The sequence below is a fragment of the Dermacentor albipictus genome, chromosome 2 (genome assembly GCF_038994185.2).
Source record: "Dermacentor albipictus isolate Rhodes 1998 colony chromosome 2, USDA_Dalb.pri_finalv2, whole genome shotgun sequence".
NCBI lineage: Eukaryota > Metazoa > Arthropoda > Arachnida > Ixodida > Ixodidae > Dermacentor > Dermacentor albipictus.
Window position 1 is genome coordinate 43,914,460 of NC_091822.1, and position 18,216 is coordinate 43,932,675.

At 45.9% G+C, this 18,216-nt stretch overlaps 1 protein-coding gene across 1 annotated transcript; it reads left to right on the plus strand.

The window, feature by feature from the left end:
* Positions 1–1,993: 1,993 nt before the first annotated feature.
* LOC139055927 (uncharacterized) lies at positions 1,994–7,808 on the plus strand. Its single transcript, XM_070533580.1, has 2 exons — positions 1,994–2,502; positions 2,645–7,808. The coding sequence occupies exons 1-2, from the start codon at positions 2,425–2,427 to the stop codon at positions 4,352–4,354; spliced, it is 1,788 nt and encodes a 595-aa protein (XP_070389681.1). The 5' UTR covers positions 1,994–2,424; the 3' UTR covers positions 4,355–7,808.
* Positions 7,809–18,216: the final 10,408 nt, after the last annotated feature.

Below are 18,216 nucleotides of genomic sequence, written 5' to 3' on the forward strand. Positions count from 1 at the left end.
ATACTGCTGGCTTTGTCTCTTAACGCATACATCTCATTCTTGCCAATTCCTAGCTTCTTCTTCCCTGCTTTTAGGCTTCCTCCATTCCTGAGAGGATGTTCAATTCTATCCATATTATACTTCCTTATGTCAGCTGTCTTACAATTGTTGGTTAACTTGGAAAGCTCTGCCAGTCCTATTCAAGCTGTAGGGTTAGAGGCTTTCATACATTGGCGTTTTTTTATCAGATCTTTGGTCTCCTGCTAGCTTTCTGGTATCCTGTTTAACGGAGTTACCAACGACTTCTATTACACACTCTTTATTGATGCCCATAAGACTGTCGTTCATTGCTTCAAAACTAAGCTCCTCTTCCTGAGTTAAAGCCGAACCACTGTTCTGTAGCTTGATCTGGAATTTCTGTATTTTCCCTCTTACCGCTAACTCATTTATCGGCTTCTTATGTACTAGTTTCTTCCGTTCCCTCCTCAAGTCTAGGCTAATTCAGGTTCTTATCATCCTATGATCACTACAGCTAGCGCACCTTGCCGAGCACGTCTACATATTGTATGATGCCAGGTTTAGCGCAGAGTATAAAGTCTATTTCATTTTATAGGTTGCAAGACTCTTCCGCGATATCCGAAAGAAAAATTCACGACCGTTTCATGTGATTACCTGCGCTAAATAAATGTACGCGATATTATGAGATACTTCATGTCACACTCAATGTTCTCCGACAAGCAGTGGTGAATCGCGTGGTGCCACTGGCGGTTCGTTTCAACGATAGTGATCGTGGCCTCGTCAGTCCGCAAACCTTGTACAAAGAAATTTGGGGGAGGAAGGTGCACATGCTCTTCACCCTCAAGAAAAATCCTCTGAAAGAAAAATTACCTCTGCACAAAAATAAACCTACTCAACATATTTTGACTAGCTAACTTAATTAAGAATATTCTTCAATTTTTTTAAAGAAATTGCTCAGCACTTTGGTATGATTCTTGTACGAAGAGGTCTATGCAGGATTCTAATATTGAAGGGTGACATCACCTTCGCCATGTCAGTCTCAATTCCAATTGGTCTCAAGACTTGCATATTTTAATTCATGAATGACATCAATTGTAATACAAATTTTTGAAACTGATAGAAGCATTGGGACTTCACTATTATGCGCAACTCGTCTTTCAATGCCATAGTACAAACTAGTTAACAAAGAAACAAAAGTAGAAGCTGCACTTTCCAACTGCAGCTTTTATGTGATCGAAGATGCATTAAACCACAAGACACTAAAGTGGATCACTGTATACACTGTTTCTGAGGCTCAAGACATTTCTGACAAATCCTGAAAATAAGGATGTACCACGCACAGCAATAGCCAATAACGTATAATAATAACGAGCCTGAATAAAGAGCAGGTTTGCGCCCTCTTGAACGAGAACCAATTAGTTGTACTTAGGCAGACACAGTAGAACCTCGTTGATACGTTCCCGTTACGTGCGTTTTCCTGGCGCCAACGTTCGCAATCGAGAACCCAGAAAATGACCCAATAGAGTTACGCTCACCAATTCATACGTTCCCGGAAAACACACTTTTTCGCCACCAACGTTCAGTACGTCGCCAAACTGCGATCGTATCATACGTTTTCCGGTCGCTAGATCCCGTGTAAACAAGAAAATGGGCAATGCGCAAGGCGCGCGATCGAGAACGTATATATATAGCTGCCCGCCGTAACAGCTTCACCGCAATACTCGCCCGCCCGTCACACGTGAGAACGCGAGAACCCGCTCAGTTTCTCATTTCGATACCAGCAAATCTTCTCCAGGGCCATATCACGTGACATTCACCGCTATCACCTCCAATCCTATTGTGATAAGCATGTTCGCCTGTCTGTTTCACAGCTTGTGGTGCCGTCGGAAGCGTAACGGGCGCTTTTCATAGGCGATAACCGAAACGCGCCGCCGTTCCCTGCTTCAGCTGCGATCGTATACGTTTTCCGCCAGCTACGTCCCATGTGAACAAGAAAAGGCGCGAGACGCGCGCCACCCGTTTCACGCGAAAATGGAGGCGCGCGAAATTTCTTACTCCGATACCAGCGATTCTGCCTGGGTCGTCGCACGCCGCATTCACAGCTATCGCCACCAAACTTGTTTCGATAAGCATCTTCACTTACCTGCTTATACAGCGCGTGGTGCGTAGTTCCATTGGTAGCGTACTACACGCTTTTAGTAGACGATAATATAAACACGCCGCCGTTGCTTGTTGCAGGCGGCGCAATGTGGGCACAACGCTTCACTTCGGCAGCATCCGGCGCGTCGCCCACCAGCTCGATCACGTTTCGCTTTCCCGCCACCCTCTAAAACACCACGCAATAGGAAAACAACAAAAGGCGCCTCAGCCGCCGGAGCACCACCAGCTCGATGCACGCCGGCGTCTCATGCCGGAACGATCCGCGCGATGCTTCGCATATACGTAATTTCAACAATGGTTGAGTGTGTCAACCATTTTAGTTACTTCGGATCGTACGTTATCTCGGTTAGTACGATTTATCTCGCGGTTTTTTTCTAAAACGCATGAACGTGGTTCTACTATACTCTACTCGTTCTACTCGCCTAGTGGGCATGGCGAAAGTATCGGGACAATGCATCTGAACAATCCGCTCTTGTTTTTCATCCAGGCCGTGCTTCTGATGAGTGCCGGTCAAGAATTGTCCATGGATTACTATCAACCTGCTGCTCTTCAAGGGACGACACTGCAGCATGGGCGCCATCGCAACGTCTCGGAACAATCTCTGGATATCGACACTTCGGGCCTGCGCACAACGACGACGTGGTTCGAAGGACAGGAAGCGCCCCTATCGTCTACGTCACCTCTGCTGAGCTACATAAAAGCAGCCAAGGGACAGCGACCGTTCAGTGGGCGTGGCGAAAGTATCGGGACAATGCATCTGAACAATCCGCTCTTGTTTTTCATCCAGGCCGTGCTTCTGATGAGTGCCGGTCAAGAATTGTCCATGGATTACTATCAACATGCTGCTCTTCAAGGGACGACACTGCAGCATGGGCGCCATCGCAACGTCTCGGAACAATCTCTGGATATCGACACTTCGGGCCTGCGCACAACGACGACGTGGTTCGAAGGACAGGAAGCGCCCCTACCGTCTACGACACCTCTGCTGAGCTACATAAAAGCAGCCAAGGGACAGCGACCGTTCAGTGGGCGTGGCGAAAGTATCGGGACAATGCATCTGAACAATCCGCTCTTGTTTTTCATCCAGGCCGTGCTTCTGATGAGTGCCGGTCAAGAATTGTCCATGGATTACTATCAACATGCTGCTCTTCAAGGGACGACACTGCAGCATGGGCGCCATCGCAACGTCTCGGAACAATCTCTGGATATCGACACTTCGGGCCTGCGCACAACGACGACGTGGTTCGAAGGACAGGAAGCGCCCCTATCTTCTACATCACCTCTGCTGGGCTACATAAAAGCAGCCAAGGGACAGCGACCGTTCAGTGGGCATGGCGAAAGTATCGGGACAATGCATCTGAACAATCCGCTCTTGTTTTTCATCCAGGTGAGCGACTATCGCCAAATTCACAGCTACCGTAGTAACGACCCTTGTCTGCTCATTTTGCCGTGCCCACGGCCGCTGCTCGCAATGTTGACGAATGTGTATTTGTGTTTTGTAGATATTATCTCATGTTGCGGGGATATTGAATCGAATCCGGGGCCGTCTACGGATGAAATGCTTAAAAACATAATGCATGAAATACGCGAGATCAAGGCAACCATGAGCTCTTCAAGCCAGCGGCTTGAAGATAAATTGAATTCTATTGACAAGAAAATTGATGATGTCGCAGTCACTGTCGCCGAATACACGTGTAAAGTTGATAAATTACAAACAACTGTCGATCATCTCAATCTTAAAGTGGACGAATTGGAAAACAGAAGCAGACGGAACAATTTAATTCTTTATGGGCTACAGGAAAGAAAGGGTGAGCAACACCAGACGTTAGAACAGGAAGTTTCTAAGAAATTCCTTGAGGACGTGCTACAAATTCCTAATGTTAAAATAGAGCGTATACATAGGCTTGGGAGGCCATGCGAAAACAAGTGCCGCCCAGTCATACTTAAACTAGTTGATGGGCGGGACAAGACAAAGATTCTCAGTAACTGTGGCCGTCTCAAAGGGACCCCTTTCAGTATTTCTGAGGATTTTTCGCCTCGTGTTCAGCTATTAAGAAAAAGGTTGTGGGAATGCACAAAGCAAAACAGGAACAATCACGACAAAGTGGTTTTAACTTACGACAAGGTAAGAATTAACGGCAAGCTGCACAGGTGGGACGATACACTCAATAAGGCAGTCCCTGTGAGTGACAAGTGACTAGGCGTCGTAAACAGTACGAGTAACATATCAAAGCGCAAACAGAACAAGAAATCATTGGGCATGCTCCTTCCTCCACGAGAGCTCACCATGATAAGTGCTAATGCTAGGAGTATAACGAATAAAACTGTAGAACTAGAAAGTTTACTTTTGGCCTTTCGTCCGGACGTAACACTCCTAACTGAAACTTGGCTAAGCGAAAACATCTCGGATGCTGACATAGTACCAAGCTCTCACATTATGGTCAGGAGGGATCGTGGCTCAAGAGGGGGTGGCGTAGCAATTATCTTAAAAAAGGGAATAGACTTCACTATTATTCCTCACGAGACGAGCGTAGAAATGGTCTGGATTCTTGTTCATTTGTGTGAATGCAGCCTACTAGTCGGTGTAGTCTACAGGCCTCCTAGCGCCGATGTTTCGTTGCTCCAGTCACTGCATGAATTTCTTCAAATAAACACCAAACGCTACAACAAGATTATAATGTGCGGCGATTTTAATCTGCCCACAATAGACTGGGAACAACTGAGCTCACTACCGCCTTGCGCACAGTCTGAACTGATGCTTGAAACTGCGTACTGCTTTAATCTCGCACAGCTTGTGCAGATACCGACACGTGTCACTTCCAGTTCCAGCACCACACTTGACCTTGCTTTTGTTTCTCAAGCCATTCTTGAAAAGGGCCCTTCCGTGGAAGTTTTACCCGGAATATCCGATCACAAGATTATCCTCTTAAAATGTAACTTTGCGTTAGCACGATCGCGCGAACCTATGAAAGAATTCTTAGATTTCATTAACGCCGAAGACGAAAGCATTCTAGACTACTTAGAACAAGATTTTGACACTTTTTCCCAAAAACAAAGACAAGGTTTCCTAGGCGTCAATGAGCTGTGGCTGCACTTTAAGAGCGCCGTGCACGAATGCATCAAAAAGTACGTTCCTAAAAAGCGGAAGAAAGTCAACCGAAAAAACCCGTGGATTACTCGTAATATCCTGCACTTAAAGCGTCGATTAAAACGTTTAACATGCTGTCGGTCAAGCCACTCTGTTTTGGCATCCCTCCGAGCAGATCTTAGATCCGAATTAAAATTAAGTAAATACCATTTCTTTAATGTCAGAATGCACAACTTTTTAAAAAACAACCCAAGGAAGTTTTGGATGCATATATCGAAGCGGAACAGTCCTGTAGACAAGATAAAACTGAATGATGTCGAAGTTACGGACACTCAGCGCATTGCGGAAGCTTTAAACAAGTTTTTTTCGTCAGTATTTTTACGTGAACCCACCCAGAAAGATGATACTCATGGCGTTGGTCTCAAGCTTCCAGATCTTGTCATATCTGAGGAAGGCATATTTTCGTCACTGCTAAACTTAGATCGAAAAAAATCTGCAGGTCCTGACGACATACCTAACGCTTTTCTTAATCGGTACGCCGAATGGTCCGCGAAATACCTGTTCATAATATTTAACGTAAGTTTAAACGAAGGGGATCTGCCTAACGACTGGAAAGTCGCCAAAGTAGTCCCAGTCCACAAAAAGGGAGACAAGCTTAATGTAGAAAATTACAGACCTATCTCCCTACTGTGCACCGCTGCTAAAGTTATGGAACACTTTATTTGTAAGCATTTAAGTTCCTTTTTAGAAAATAATGACTTCTTTAGTGAGAGTCAGCACGGATTCAGGCGTGGCTTTTCTACCACTACGCAGTTACTTCATATGACTAACGAAATACTGGCAATCTTGGATCAAGGTGGGCAGGTAGACATTCTCTTTTTAGATTTCGAGAAAGCCTTCGATCGGGTTTCACACAAAAAAATGATGATACAGCTAAACAGCATCATACGCAACGAACAAATTTTGCGTTGGCTTGATTCGTACTTGACGCATCGAAAACAATTTGTCAGCATAGGTGCTTCGAATTCATCGCTCGCCCCTGTACCCTGCTGCCTGTACTTTCGGGCGTTCCACAGGGCTCGGTTTTAGGGCCACTTCTTTTTCTTATCTACCTAAATGACCTGGCTTGCAAATTTCCCGTGCGGTGTCGCTTTTTTGCGGACGATTGTATTGTTTACTCGAGCATTCAGTCTGTGGATGACCAATCTAGCTTAACTGACTATCTAATAGCAATACACGACTGGTGTATCCAGTGGCATATGACCCTAAACATCTCGAAATGCGCGCACATGGTTATTACACGTAAAAAAAATCCGCTAATTTGCACTTACACGATAAATAATATGGACATTAAACAGGTAGAGGAATTCACATATCTTGGAATTACAATTGATTCCAAGATGAGCTATACCGCTCACGTTAGGTATGTTTCTGCGGCAGCAATGAAAAAGTTATCGTTATTAAAGCACCGTTTAAAAAACTGCACTAGTGCTACCAAATTAACTGCATATAAGGCAATTATTAGGCCAACACTCGAGTATTCCGATATAGTCTGGGACCCTCACACAAAGGATGGTATAGACATTATCGAAAGAGTACAAAAAAAAGCTCTTAGATTTATCTACAATGCTTACAATTGGCGCATTTCAGTCACCTCTTTAAGGTTGCGATCTGGGCTCCAGACACTAGAAACTCGTCGCAAAATGCACCGTCTACAAGCAATGTATAACATAGTTAACAACCACACTAAAATGAGATTTGACAACTACATGCAATTTAACAAAACGCGACTGACCAGAGGTAAGCACAATCAAACAATATTATTGCCGCGCGCTAGAACAAACGCATATCTTTATTCCTTCCTGCCCAAGACAATTCGCGAATGGAACGCTCTTCCGCAAAGCGTGGTCAACTCAGCCACTCCAGACTCCTTCTTATCTGCAGTACAGACGTGCTTGTAATCTCATGCATTCACTGTACCTTTGCTTGTTACAAATTCTGATGACTCATTTATTACGCCTTTGCTATTGGCAGCAATGTGACGGCATGATTGTATTTCTTTTGTGTATTTGCATATGTTTACTTTGCCTATTAGAGTGTTTTTTTTTACTCTTTTTATTTTTTTTATCCCCTTGAGGAAAAAAGTTTGAAATCACGTGATGTTGTACCACTCCTGCCTGGGCTTCCAAATGGAAGCTGGCAGTATTCTTAAATAAATAAAATAAATATACCTGAAGAACAAATGGGAAAACCGTGAGCTATGGTTAGAACAAGGATGTTGAGAGTATAGCGGTCTTTTCGTTTTTCAATTTTGGCAGTTGCAATGTCATGAGGTTCTCCTGTACTAGGAAAACTGAAGTAAAAAATAAGCAGGGCACACTTGCATGCACCGGTCAATGTGTAGCAGTAAAGGGGAGTGTGTCAGTTTCATAAAAGTAAATATTTTAGTGACATTTCTAAGTCACCTTTGGTCATGAATAAAGATTCCCCACCACGCTCACCGTTTATCACCGTGCTTTTCTTTTCTGCCTGCCCTTTTCAATAAACAAGTTTGTATGTTACATATTCAGTTCCGCTTGCGCACCTTACTATCTTGTTTGCTGTTAGCACAAGAACAAGGGTAATCTACCTGTCGGACATTGCAACAATCGGAGCTTCAGACTTCTATTGCTCTTCGCCGACTTTCTTGCAATAGTGAACCTTTACATATGAAGGAACTTCTTGCTGCATTTTTTTCAGTCCCGTTTGCCAGCACTAAAATGTGTCTGATATTTTCAAGCGCTATTGTAGTGCTACTATGTTCATGTACTTGACCTGATGGTAATGATTTCAGAATAGTTGCATGAAGATAAAGAAAATGAAATAAAATTTCACTTCAAGAGACTTTCCAATGGTACAAGTTGCTGTTGCTGCTGCTACAGTTGCTACAAGTACAAAATGCAAGTTGCTGCTGTCTTCCTTCCTGATGTCCCTTGCCAAACCTTGAAAGGATTGCCAAGAATTGAGAGGGATCCTTGAAAGTGTGTGTGTTTGTGTGCGCGTGTTTGATTTTAAAGAATCCATGGTAGGAGTACAGAGTATACTGATCAAAGGACAGGCTTTCACATGCATCTGCTTTTATGGAGGCTATGAACGGTAAAAAATTCAGCTGACAGTTTAACTTGGAATTTGTTATGTCTCATTTAGTGTTACTTCTGCTTTATGTTTAACTGCAAACAATTCATTTTAGTCCCAATCCTTTCTAAAATGTTGCTAAGCCTTGAAAGCACTTCTAATAAATAAGCAATGGTAAGCAAATGAACAGATAAGCAGCTTGCACAGTCCTATTTCATTCTACATAAAGCCCATCCATCCACGCGCCAACGCCAACCAGAGCGGCGGTGGCGCGTGGATGGATGGGCTTTAATTTGTATTACAGAGATTCGCAAGACTCGCGCCTCACGACTCCCTCCAGACACTGCCCCGAACCTCGAGACGTGGACGGCTCAGCTCAAGGCCGACGTCGGTAAGGCCACAAAAAAATGGCTGTGGCTTAGCTAAGGTTAAGCCCAGGATGCGAAGCATACTAGCCTTTATTTTAACGCGACAGCGTTAAGGAGCTCGTGTCGCAGAAAAGCCGGTGTCGTCGGCGTCGGCTCAGGCGTGCGGCGCTTGCTCAGGCGCACATTTCGTTGTCGCGCCGAACGCTGCGTTGCTCGACGCTCACCGCGTCCGATGCGGGGGGCGACGGCGCGAGTTGGAGTCCCGTTTCTCCTCTGTCGTGACGTCACGGTGTCACGTGGTATTAAAGGCGACACCGCCGCGCCTGAGGAGCTGGGTTGAGCTCTAGTGATATGCTTCGCATAAAATTCAGCACGGATATGCCAACCGAGAAGATGGACAGCCGCCTCGCTCACTTGCTCGAAGCCAAACAGTCTACTGACACGATGGAAGAGCCAGCGTCTCAACCGCAGGCTCCGCAAACGCATTGCAGAACTGAACCAGACCATAATGGAACACTGCAGCACCCTATCCAAACAGCAATAAGACGAGGTGTCTAACTCGGTCGACGGACAGGTCCGCAACGGGAAGACGTGGAACCTCCTCAAACACCTGCTCGACGACACCAACACCCGCACGAACCAGCGCCACTCACATCAAAGTCCTTCACCAGGCCAAAACACCGCTTCGCCGGATGACATTGTCAAGACGCTTGTGCATAAGTACCTGCCGATCTCCAAAGGCCCGCCGACCCTACATCCCGATTACACAGGTATTGACAACACCCTCCTCGACGCCGAGTTTTCCGTCGAAGAGATACGCCGGGCTCTCCACGAACTAAACGGTCGTTCCGCCCCGGGCCCCGATGGCATAACCAACAAGCTCCTGCCGAACTTAGACGACCCCTCGGTCGTGTACCTAACGGGCGCCATCAATGACGTGTGGCGGCGGGGCGAGTTACCTGATACCTGGAAACTCGCCCAGACGATCCTCCTTCCGAAACCGGGCAGGGCGCCTGGCGTCGATAACCTTCGCCCCATCTCGCTCACGTCGTGCCTGGGTAAGGTGGCCGAGCATGTCGCACTCAACAGAGTTGGCTGGTATCTCGAAGACCAGGGCTGTTTCACACACCACATGATCGGCTTCCGACCCGAGCTCTCGACGCAGGATACGATGCTTCTCCTGAAACACCAGATCATAGACGCCCGGGCTACTTGGGGCACCCACGGCATACTCGGCCTTGACCTGCAGAAGGCTTTCGATAACATCCAGCACTCGGCAATACTTAAGGCGATCGCGGACTTAGGGCTCGGGCGTCGGTTCTACAAGTTCGTCCGCCCCTTCCTAACCCGTCGCAAGGGCGTGCTCCGTGCCGGAGACCTTACCTCGGAAGAAGTCAAGCTCGGACAGCGTGGCACCCCTCCCCCCCTCCCCTGGGCTCCGTCCGCTCGCCGACGCTATTCAACCTGGTGATGATTGGGCTCTCCGAACGCCTCTCGAAGATACAAGGCCTCAACCACACGGTATACGCGGACGACATCACCATCTGGTGCTCCGCAGGGTCGGACGGCTTTATCGAATCCGCTCTTCAGGAGGCAGTCGAAACTGCCGAATCCAACCTCGACCACACGGACCTCAAGTGCTCCTCCGCCAAATTGGAGCTGTTGTTTTATAGCCCAAAACGACAAGGCAAAAGGCCTAAAGGATGGAAACCACCGACCGAGCGCTACATCACTGTCCGCACCAGAGACGGTCGCCCAATCCGCAGGGTCGACTCCATCCGAGTACTGGGAATGATTATCGAGGTGGGAGGATCAAACATCCAAACGGTCCACAAGCTGACGACAAAGACGGACAATGCAATATGACTCGTACGCAGTGTGGCCAACCGTCACCACGGCTTCAAAGAAGACAATCTGCTGCGTCTCGTACACGCGTTCGTCCTATGTCACTTTACCTACGTTGCAGCAATGCATAAGTGGAAACAATCGGACCGTGACAAGCTCAACACACTCATCCGAAAGGTAGTGAAGCGGGCCCTGGGGCTCCCGATCACGACGCCGACGTAGACTCCTCGAGTTCGTGGTGCACAATACCCACGAAGAGATCGCTGAGGCTCAGGAGAGAGCGCAGATGATACGACTGACAATGATGAAGACCGGCCGTCACATCTTGCGCGAGCTCAGGTACTTCCTACCGAACACCCTGGATCCACCGGAGTTTATGCCAGTTCTCTGCGAGCTCCGCGACCTGATTACGATTGCACCCATTCCATGAAACGTCCATCCAGAACACAATAGAGGCAGGCGCCTAGCCTGGGCAACCGCATTCCTCAAATGAATAAACAAGAAAGCGGACGACGTCGCTTTCGTGGACGCCGCCGCCTATCGATGCAACAGAGCCTTCGCCGTGGTAGCGGTCTCGTCCTTGCAACGGACTTCAAACGCCGTTACGGTACGCACACGTGACCCCGAGGTGGCGGAGCAAGTGGCCATAGCCCTGGGAATGCTCAACGATAAGCGAATGACAATATTCAGCGACTCGAGACCGGCCATCAAAGCGTTCGAGAGAGGAGTCGTCTCCGACAAGGTGTTACGCGTCCTCCGCGGCGCTGATCCGAGCACCCTCAAACACCACACCGTCATCTGGTTTCCCACCCACCTGGGTCAGATCCCTAGCGCCCCGCCCAACCTCAAAGAGACAGCCCATGACGCTGTGCACGTGCTTACCAACCGCGCCGTCACCCCCGGGCAACCACATCTCGATGAGTTGGGGGCGAACAGGGACGCCCCAGTAACCTACAATGAAATCAAACACTTTACTTGGGACGACGTCTCTTTCCACCCCCGCACCCCAAACTAAACAGGCCGCAGGCACTAACGCTACGCTTATTACAGACAGATACATATCCAAACCCTGCCACCTTATACATCATCTACCCGGACGTCTATCCAGACGACGCGTGCCCCTCGTGCGAAGTTACGCCGACACTCGCACACGTGCTCTGGGAGTGCAGAAATGCTCCCCCTGACTCTACCTCCGACAAGTGGGAGAAGACCCTACGAAGCCCGCTCCTACAAGACCAGCAATGGGCCGTCCAGCAGGCTCGCGCAGCAGCTGCCAGGTACTCCCTGTCGGTCCCTGCGTGGGAGACGCCCACTGCGCGCTGACGTGCGTCCTGCAGGACTTTTATTAAAGTTTTTCCAATCTAATCACTGTATAGCATAGCAGAAAAGAAAAGGATCTCCCGTTTAGAGATGTAAGGGCCTGGAACAAATCCAAGAAGGTTGGGAATAAGATGTTTTTTCTCATTCTTTTTTTTTTCAGCGCAGAGAAAGCGCAAAAAAAACATTAAAAGTTCCATACATGTAAATATATGACATTGCATGCTGTGCAGAATACGATTCTAGAAACGACAACAAAGTGGCGGCACAGTTTTCAAGTGTCTTCGATGCATGCTTTCAGTTCCATATTGAAAACGTAGCGTAGCTTTGAAATGTAGCGGAATACAGGATGCCCTCAGAGTTTTGGTCCAGTACAAGCATACGGGACTCCGCGGAGCACATGGAGCCATCAAACTCGTGGCAAGGCCTTTGCACTAGCCAGCCGCTGACACCTACGGCTTCTGGGCTACTGCATATACCTTCACACGAGCTGCCTTGTGAACGAAACTGGTCCTTGTTTGGAAATATTCATGACAAGCTTTGCAACAAACTCAAGTAATTGTGTTCGAAAAGTCGTCTATGCAGAATCAAATTTGAATGTTGAAGCAGCCGTGACTAGTTCTAATGCGAGTGTGTTTGGCTACAGTGACTTGGACACTGAGGGACATTTTTCAACGCGATCCGATTAGCAATCTTTTGTAGTAGTGAGCAAAGTGTTAATCACATTGTCATTGTGTTCTCTACGCGATTATGGCATGTATTTACGGATAAATATTTCTTATTGCTGAAATAATAAATATCAGCTATATTTACTGAAAATTCAAGTTGCCTCAAAACTTAGAAAATTGCATAAAAAAACTGAAACAGAAACATTTTTTTCCTAGCGCTCAAAAATTTTTAAAACTTTTCATTTCTCCAGATAGGAAGTTTTGGTTCCTAAAGCTTTTACGGTCAACTCCTGCGATTTTTTGATGTCCACTGACTAATAAAATTTTGAATATACGTTCTCTTTTGCACTCTGATTATTAGTGCCAACCAATATGGCTGCAAGTCATTTAGTATTCCTAGAAATGAATTTCAAAGATTGGATGCATTCCCGAATCATGACTTTACTGGCCGCCCTGTGTGTGTGTGTGACGTCAGAGACTGCACCGCCACTGTCGCTGACGGTGGCGGTGCAGTCTGTGCACCGCCACTTAATTGTGCCAACTTAGCATGTTGACAGCACGGAGGAACCAGTGGCCGAGCCACCTTTATCACCATCTGTCTCACACTCGGTGGGACCATACGAGGCATTCGAGCCATACGAGCTGCCTGGCCGTCCCCAGCGCATCAGATGATGGCCAAGATACATGAAGGACTACGTTAGCTAGGGGGGGAAGAGTGTTGTGTCTGCAACCCTGCGTGCCAAGTGTGGACGGTTGGCAAAAAGGACATTCCGGGACTATACGTTGGTGTGTGCTGACAGTGCCCCGCCTCTTTGCGCGGGTTCAGTAACGTTGCATTGCCATGTAATACAGTGTGCCGCGAAGCTAGCGGCTTCGCTAATAAAGTCATAACCATGTTGGAGCACTTCATTCCTAATGACAAACTCTTCAGTGCCATGAGAAAGTGCACTGAAAGCAATGCTGAAATCAGATTTCAATGTGCAGCCGGTGGTAGCGCCGAACACTTATAACTTTTGCACTTTTAAATTCTGCAGCTATAAGCCACAATGCAAAACATGCTCAAGAAAAGGGCGTTTATATAGGATAATTCTGCCAGCAGTCAGTGATAGTTTCCTCTCATCCATAGATTGTCACCTTAACACTCTCTCTCATCTTGGGATTCTGTGTGCATAAAAGGGCGGCTTTTGACTATTTAGTGTTTGTGCATGTTTGTAGTGGTGTCATTTCTGAAAAGCTGTTTTCAGTTGTAGTTTACAAGTTTTTCTTTCTTTTGGGCAGCCTCAGGTTCACTCATGAGATGACTAATAGTGAGTGCCCACAGTTACTTAACTTGCAGCAATTATTTAAGTGCGATTATGTCTATTGGATGTACTCCCTCAGAACAACCAAAGCTTTTCTACCATACAACACACTCTTAAAAAAGTTTACACCCTTTGGGTTGTATTTTGTCCTGAAACAATAATCGTCATCTGTCTTGCCCGCATTCCTTTCTTTAATGCTGCGAGCCCAGTACTTCCTAGTCGTGAACAGCTTGTGTGTAATGAGCTTGACACAGCATTCTCGACAGGAAAGTAGCTAGTGCCGTGTTTTCAAGAGAGGAAACGCAAGGAAGCCAGATGACGATTATTGTTTGGAGACAAGCCCCAAAATGTGTAAACTTCTTTTAGTGTGTAATGTCAATTCTAAGATAACAAGAAGAGCAGATGTGATGTTATGTTGTTGCTGTGCTCTCAAAAAATGGTGTTTTCATATAATTGATGAAAGTTATAAGCATCAGGTTAAGCTCATGACCAAAGCTGGCTACCCTCCGCAATTAATTTCAAATGCTAGTGAATGCGTTAATAAGAATCTGAGGACATTTGGGCAACATGAACAAACAACTGCTGAAAGCCACATCATGTAGTGCCATACTTCCATCAATCGTTTTATAATGTGAAGAAACTGGCCAATCAGTACTGGAGAAAAACCGTGTTTTCCGCTCAGTATAAGTTGGCTAAAGTCTGTGCAATAATACACAAAGAATGACACACTGCCTGTGCCAAATTGCACGTCAAACAATTTGCAGAATATGCAACGGGAGTTGTTTATGAAATTCCTCGATCTTGTGGTGGGGTATGCACAGGATAGACAGGTCGTTGTTTCAATCAAGGAGACCCGGACCATAGTTTAGCAGTAGGCAATACATCTGGAGGACACATGGACTTTCATTGTAATAATTGTGGACACATGCCACGCTTCGACAACATGGCCTGCTTGTCCAAAGCAGGTGATAAACTACAAAGGGAAGTGATCGAAGCATATTTAATTGCCAGGAGCTCTGACAAATGTGCAAGCATGCCACCAGTGTCCTTGTTACCAAAGGAATTCGGTTTGGGGGATGGTTTTGTATAATTCTACTAAGCAGCGTCTAAGAAAAAGTGTTCTTGGTTACCCACCTCTGCTACAATAAGTTTCTTCTTGAAATGTTTGGTTTCTGGTTTTACCTGTTCCTGACACTTCTATGCCTTTTCAGCTAAGAATTGTTGTTAATTTGGGTTGTTTTCTTCCTTAACATTTAATATTTTTTCTGTTTGTCTTTATTGATGTACTTATGTCATCCTGGTATGTTCCATTTGCTTTAAAGGTTAATATGCATAGATTCGATGACAATTCGTTAGTATGTGCTGGTTCTTTATTCAGCATTGGGGTTTTTGAAATTATGCTTTTGTGCGACCCTTTTTTTTTCTGTTAGTAGTGAGTGCTACACGTTCATCTGCATGTACTGGGCACTTCGCGTGCCGTGTTCTTAAAGTCGTTACACACTCTTTAGAATGCAGCTCTTAGGCACCCATTCCTGTAGCAAGCATCAGCGGCGTAAGCGACTGAATGAGCGCAGTGAAAGATAAAAGAGAAAACGCAGAGTGGGAAATGAAAGACGCGAGCCATGAATGGTGGACACCATTGAGAGTGGCCCTTTCAGTAACGTGCATGTGGGAAGCTGGTGTCATGCAGATCCGCTCGACCACTCGTTTCATACTATCGTCTACTCGCATCAGCTTTCATTTGTGCTTGCTTGGTTTGCTTGGTTTGGTATTGTTTGTGCTTGTTTCGATTGTCATGGTTTACGATTTTTGTAATGTGATTGTGTGCATGACACAAATTCTTCAGTACTTTCTGGAAGCCACGCAGGCACGAGCGATTACACTGGAACCTTAGATGAGTCATGTGTAAAAGCCGACACGCTTGACCTGCAGATCAGATTTCCAATGATCGCCAACTCTGCTCGCTGCTGTCGTTGTGCTTGAGCGTTACGTGTTTGGTTGGGAACAAGTTTATCCAATAAATTCAGTTTCGACACTCTCGTTCTTCACTATCAATACCACATGACAATGTAATCATAATACAATATAGTGTCAGCCAGTTCTTTCTGAACACTGAGTGACGCAATCAGTCGAAGTGCTTCGTCTGTTGCAGCTGCTAAACTAACTGCCTGAGCAGAGGCTTAGCGCTGCTGGCGAGAGCACCTTGTCATTTAGAATCAAATTCTTTGCCACAATATATCGTGAATTCAAAACACTTAAACAGCTGCACTCAAAATTTGCATTAGTGAGTATCGTAATCGTTGGTGAATCTTTTGTCTTGTACTTGTGATTTTAGTTATTTTAGTCGTTTGCACACTGTCCTGGTATGTATCGCAGCTGTTGCGCATGGCCGTTTGCATGAGTTGTGTTTCTGCCTTTGTACTTAAGAGTGACAATTAGTACTGATGACAGGGCTTAAGGCATGGCACGTTTATAGCTGTGACTGTGTTCCCCTTCATCGACATTTGGTTGGAACATGTCAGATAGGTGTGTTAATATCGTGCCTGCTTTTGGTTTCTTCACTGTGGTTGGAAGCCTGCGCTCATACTGTTTATGTGTATCTTTTTGTCTGTGTTTTTGCACGCTGCCCTGCCTATACTCACATGAGGGTATTCTAACAAAACTGGCAGAGGCAAATCCTGATGATGTCAGTCTCATGTGGTGTAAGATAGGTGCTCTGAAACTGCACCTAGGGTTTTCTTTAAGAAGCAGTTACAAGGGATGGTGAGTGAGCCAGACAAATAGACGCAGATAGACACAAAAAGGCTCTCATGCTGTACCACCCAGATGGGACAGGCATGTGCTTTGGATGTTGTGCTGTCAGTTGATGTGGAGCACATAATATTTATGCCTGTATGGTGTGCTCTTGCCTGAAGACTCTCTAGTATGTGTAGTCATGAATGGCATATGTTTGTAAAGCATGCTGTAGCATAAACAAGGAGTGTCTGGTAATGCTGCAGCAGGGAAGGTTCATAAGGATCGCATCTAGTGCCTGCAAATACACGAACATGTAAGAAGCCATTTAGTTTGGTCTTCAGTGCTGCGATATACCTTACAGAGAAAATCCACTGTCTATGATCACTCTCAGATACTTGTGATGGTGTATTGGCAGTATTGTTGTTCTGTCCACACAAAGAGGGTATCTTGCTAAGGATTTATGTGACATTTTTCTGCTGAGAGCTGTAAGCCCTGGAGGTGAAGATATTTGGATGGAATGGTTGCCGATTGGTGTAATCACGAATGTACTTCCGCTCATCGATATGCAAATGTTTTCAGGATATGCTTATATTTACTGTGTCTGAGGGCTCTGTTACAATGCCAGTGAATGCGACATTCAACAATATGTGAAAAAGTGTGTTTCCTTGTAGAACGTTATAAAGCATCTGGTATTCACCACTGTCACCATCATATGATGGTAGAGATTGTGCGGCTACCTAAATAACTTGTGATCCATATGCATACACAGCCGCCGTTGCCTAAATGCTCCAATACAACAAGGATTGCATTGTGTTGGGTTTTATCGTCCGTGCCTTGAATGCCTGAGAATATTGCACCCACCAAAAAGCAACATTTTAATTCTAACTTGAGTGTAGAGATCAAGTCGATAACACTGTGAATAGATGACCATCTTCTCAGGAAACCACACATGAATTTTGGAAAGCTGCCATTTTATTTCAAGAAATCTTTCCAGTCTTGCCAGCACTATTCATTCCACTGCCTTGCCTGCACAGCTGGCTAATGCAACTGGCCTGTAAGAGGAATGCTCAAACAGTCATTTTCCTGTCTTCAGCAATGCCATGATGCAGCTGTGCTTCTAGTTATCAAGCACAGTCCAATAAACTTATTATAGATGTGCACACACATGTACACACACATATGTACACACACACATGTATACATGCATGCTCACACACATGCGCATGGGTTGCAGAGAATGACTCGCTTCTTCAGCAGCTATGATGCCATTGCTATGTGCACCATAAGTAAGAGCTAGAGTGACAGATGAGTTTCACCAGAAATTTCAGAACACAACTGGTATTGTGGCTTATTCTCTCGCTACCATGGCAATGCCTCCTTGCTATTGTGAGAAAGGGATGGAAACAAGTATATGATTATGGAATGCTTGCACAATTCTGAGTAACTTTGTGGCAACACACCAAAGCACTGACTTCACAGCAGAAGTCAACAAAGCGCTCCTCATTCAAACCCTGTGTTTGCCATCATTCTCATGGTGTTTAAATATAGGTGTAGCACCACCAGTCCCTCTGGAGGCTGCGTTATGTGTAAGACCCGATGCTATAAAAACAGTTGCACTGATC